This window comes from Mastomys coucha, unplaced genomic scaffold, assembly GCF_008632895.1.
Source record: "Mastomys coucha isolate ucsf_1 unplaced genomic scaffold, UCSF_Mcou_1 pScaffold21, whole genome shotgun sequence".
Classification (NCBI taxonomy): domain Eukaryota; kingdom Metazoa; phylum Chordata; class Mammalia; order Rodentia; family Muridae; genus Mastomys; species Mastomys coucha.
Genome location: NW_022196904.1, coordinates 21,714,916 through 21,719,721, shown reverse-complemented (window position 1 = coordinate 21,719,721; position 4,806 = coordinate 21,714,916). Strand labels below are relative to the sequence as shown.

At 48.4% G+C, this 4,806-nt stretch overlaps 1 protein-coding gene across 1 annotated transcript; it reads right to left on the bottom strand.

Moving 5' to 3' along the window:
- Positions 1–938: 938 nt before the first annotated feature.
- Positions 939–3,214, bottom strand: Eid2 (EP300 interacting inhibitor of differentiation 2). The gene has a single exon (XM_031385881.1). The coding sequence runs from the start codon at positions 3,085–3,087 to the stop codon at positions 2,380–2,382; it is 708 nt and encodes a 235-aa protein (XP_031241741.1). The 5' UTR covers positions 3,088–3,214; the 3' UTR covers positions 939–2,379.
- Between the last annotated feature and the right edge of the window lie 1,592 nt (positions 3,215–4,806).

Below are 4,806 nucleotides of genomic sequence, written 5' to 3'. Positions count from 1 at the left end.
GTCTCAGCATCCATGTAAAAAGCTGAGCATGCCCATATGTGCTATAACCCCACCTCTGTGAGGTAGAGACAGAAGGAGGCCATCAGCTTAGCTCCAGGTTCAGTGAGAATCCATCTCAAGGAAAGTGATAGAGGTCACCTGACACCCACATCGAGGATAAAAATAAAATCTTTCAGAAAAGCCAGCCAAATAACTAGAAAAATATATATTTGTAACTCATATCACAAACTATTATCATACCTAATGTCGCTAATACATAGTCAGCTACTACAGCCATTAGAGAAATTATTAAGGGGAGAAATGGGAAAGGAGTGTAAAGAGTCAGCAGGGCGGTGGTGGCACACGAATTTAATCCCAGCAGGGCTATGGTGGCACGAGGATCTAATCCCAGCACTTGGGAGGCAGATTCAGGGGATCTCTGAGTTTGAGGACAGCTGAGGCCACACAGAGAAACACTGTCTTTAAAAAAAAAAAAAAAAAGAATCTGGACAGTCATGATAGAGGAAAAGGAACTAGATTTTTGTGGTGTGGGGTAATCAGACCCAAGAGACTTGTACATTCTAGGCAGGGGCTCTACCACTGAGCCATGCCCCCAGTCCTCACTGGGGGATTCTAGACAAGTGTGCTATCATTGACATATATATTTTGGGCCACCTTTTCATTCTTTGTTTTTTTTGTTTTTGTTGTTTTTTTGAGACAGGGTTTCTTTATATAGCTCTGGCTGTCCTGAACTCACTCTGTAGACCAGGCTGGCCTTGAACTCAGAAATCTGCTTGCCTCTGCCTCCCAAGTGCTGGGATTAAAGGCGTGCGCCACCACTGCCCGGCCACCTTTTCATTCTTAAGTGAAAAGATAACTTACAATAAAAGCTTTATAACTGATAGATCTTTTTTCTACCATTAGTCGGGTAAGCACTGTACATCTGATGGTTGAGCATATTGGCTAGGCAGTCAGAAAATATCTATTTATTGACCACTGGTGGGAGCACTGAGAGGCCAATTAGCCACATCTATAAAGTTACAAAGGCAAGCCTTCGGCCCAGAATTGTCACTTCTAGAAATCAGGCTACAGATATTACCAAGAACAAAAAAGCATAAGAAGCTAGTAAGATGCACCATCAATTTTATGGAAACTTAAAGACAAAAAAAAAAGTAGTAGGCATATACCTATATACCTATAACACCATCAAGTATAAGACTTATTCCACCTTGGAATGGTAGCATGAAAAATGTGTTCAGAACTAGAGCAGTATGCTCCTGCACACAGGCCAGTTGGCGTGCACAGGAGCCAACCTACCAGAGGAGACATCATACTGCCAGGAGAAATCAACGGTAAACAGTTTACCGTCCATCAGTACATTCCTCGTTCATAATGGCATAACCACAGAATGCAAAGGGATACAGCCCTAAGGAGTAAACATACTGGTCGGGAAGGTTCTTCAAGGTATTTTCATAATAAATCACAATATGCAAACCAAGATATGTCAACTGTGTGAAGAAATAAAATATTGTGTATAAAAAACGAAATAAGGCCGGGTAGTGGTGGCACACTCCTTTATTCCCAGCACTTGGGAGGCAGAGGCAGGCGGATTTCTGAGTTCCAGGCCAGCTGGTCTACAGAGTGAGTTCCAGGACAGCCAGGGCTAAACAGAGAAACCCTGTCTCAAACAAACACACAAACAAACAAACAAAAAACCCAAAAAACGAAATAAGGATGGCGACTGCCTTCAGAGGCTGCAAGAGGTATGGGACAAGGAGGAAGGGGCGAAGACTTTCAGTCCTTCATATTCTTGGGGCTTATGAATAAATGAATTACAAGACAAAATCAAAACTTTTAAAAAATGGAAAATAAAATCCCAGAAAATTGGTATGTTTGAAAACACGATTTATCACATACTATATACAATATTTATGTCGTTTGCCATTCACAATGTCTCAGAAACACAAAATCCGTCTTACACACCCTTGTTGACTCTGACCTTGCCTGTTCGGACAAGGTCAAGTTCTTGACATAAACTTCATCCTAAAACCAGTTTTAACTCTTCACGCTCATCTTTCTTCGTCGTGGGGCTCCTACCACTGGCAATTTTAAGTCTTTACAGTTTTACAAAACCATCCTTTACTTATTAACGAAGCCACAAGGATGGCCATTTCCATCACACAAGAAATCTCAACCAGTCATAAACTCAAGAGAAGATAGAGGAGTCTCACGATGCTTTCGACATTTCCTCCCCCCCAATTTTCTGCCTCTTTCTCTCCCTCCAACGAAGCACTGCCTCATCCTCAAGATCCTTTTGACTTCTGAAAACCAGGTTGCAGGGTGGGGTTTCACTTGGATGCAGATCAGAGGTCTTGGTGCCGTGCCCACCCCCTCGACTCCTCACTCTCTGTGGATGAATTTATCGCAACCCAGTTCTTCTATTAGAGGATTAATCACCTCGGACGCAGTCAGGGCTATGGTAAACGTTAAAATGTCAAAATCCACCCTCTGGGGGTTGCGCAGGTACTCTATGTCGAAGGCTGCCTCCCTGGCTCTGCAGGCCTCCACGAAGCGCCGCCGGCGCTCCTCCAGCTCCTGGATCCGGCCGGGGGCGATCGGGTAGTTCTCCAGGTAGTGGCGCAGGAACTGCTGGTAATTAATGCCCAAGACGCTGAGGGGGTGGCGGAAGCGCATGTACGGCATCGCCGCCAGGCCGCCCGCCCTGGACCGGGGCCTGCCCTCCGGGGCCTCCTCCTCCAGCGGCTCGCCCAGCAGCCGGGCCACCTCTGCCATCCGGGCTTCCCTGGACGCCGCCGCCACCGGGCCTTCGCGAGCCGCCGCGCCGCCACGAGCAGCCGCCGCGGGGCCTCCCCGGGCCTCCGCCGCCCTGCCTTCCCGAGCTGCAGCCACCCGGCCTCCCCTGGCGGCCGCCGCCGGGGCTGCGGGGCCTTCCCGGGCCGCCGCCATCGGGCGTCCCCGGAGCTCCTCAGGTCGCGCCGGACCCTGGAGCGCACGCCGCCCGCCGCCTACCTCGGCCTGCCGGTGCCCGCGGTGGCCGCTCGCTGCGCCCGTGCGCGGGCCGCTGCTGACTGCGGGCCGCTGCGACATATCGGACCGCGAGGTCAGCACCGCTGCTCGCGGAGACCCGGGAATAACGGGACAGTGAGGCGCGGGGCGTGCACGCGAGGGCGCGTACACGAGCGCAAGGCGCACGGGCAGGCGTCGCGTGCCCGCCGTCTGCGCAGGCGTAGCTCCGGTGGCAAAGCCGAGGCGCGGTGCGCACGCGTGTCCTCCGGGCACTAGCTGGGGAGCCTTGAGATGCAACCTGGTCGTCAGAAGAGCCGTTTCATCCTTTCTGTTGAAGGGTGGTGGTGGTGGGGTCTATTTCACATTTCTACCAGTCGGTTTAAGTTTCTAAATTTAATTTTAGTTTTAAAATTAGTCTTTAAAGTTGTGCTTATTTGTATGTATTTATTTTATGTACATGCATGTTTCTATGTGCACCGCATAATACAATGCCAGCAGAAGCCAGAAGAGGGCGCTGGATCCTCTGGAACTGGAGTTATGGGAACCCTGCTGGGTGCTGGGATTGAACCTTTACCAGAGTAGCCAGTGCTTTTAACCTTGCAACCACGTCTCCAGTCTCTTGGTTGTGTTTTTGAAACAGCTTCATGAAGCTCAGACTGCCAAGGATGACCTTGAACTCCTGATCTTTCTGCCTCTGCTTCTTGAGTCTGGGATGACAGGCATGCCTCACCATGCCTAGATAGTTAACTAACCTAGTATAGGTTATTATTAGCTATATTAACTTATTAACTATACTGTGATTTATCAATTAAAGGTAAAACATAAATAGATAGACTTACCACTGCACCAGACAAATATATCTCGTTTGTATAAGACCTTGGTCTTGCGGTGTCCTGAGCTAATGCTGCTCTCTTACAGAAGCTGAATGGTTTTATTCCCCTCCTCCCCACTGCCAGACTGTTGGGTGCTTTCCAGGTGGCACTTAGATGGCTATGTCTAACTGAGATCGCATAATTCAAGGTATAGCACAGATGAGAAAGAAGGGAAATCCGAGGGCATGCTCAGGCAGGATACATACAATGCCTCTTTCTCCCACACTGTAGGAGGAGTGGTTATGAGAGAAGAGCCTGTTATCATGCTCTTTGGCAGTTGTGTATGTGCCCACTTTGATTGTTACATGTAGTCACATTAGTCATTAGGGACTAACAATTCGTAACACCAAGTTACTACAATGAAACCTGAGGTAGCCAATATATAAAGAGAAGATGTTTATTTAGCCCAGAGTTCTGAAGGTTTCAGTCAAAGACTGAGCATCTCATTGCTGTAGGCCACTGCTGAGGGCATCACATGGGGAGTGCCTGGTGGAGAGAACCCTTTGCATCATGAACCATGAAGCCGAGAGAATGACAAGACTTGAATCCCCACAGTTGCTTTTAGGAGCATGCCCCCACAACCTAAGAACTTCCTGTAAAGTCATTGTCTTAGTTAGAGTTTCTACTGCTGTGAAGAGACACCATGACCACAAGAACTCTTATAAAGAAAAGAATTGGGGCTGGCTTAAAATTTCAGAGGCTTAGTCCGTTATCATGATGCTGGGAAGTATGCAGACATGGTGTTGGAGAAGGAGCTGAGAGGTCAACATCTTGATCTGCAGGCAGGAAACAAAGACTGTCACCACAAAGCCTGCTTCCAGTGACACATGTCCACCAATAAACCTATACCTACTCAAACAAAGCCACACCACCTAATAATGCTACTCCCTATGGACCAAGCATTCACCCATTTGAGTCTGTGGGGGCC

What these genes read in the sequence shown, in the direction of transcription:
- Eid2 (XM_031385881.1), bottom strand. Translation starts at nt 3,087, where the DNA reads ATGTCGCAGCGGCCCGCAGTCAGCAGCGGCCCGCGCACGGGCGCAGCG.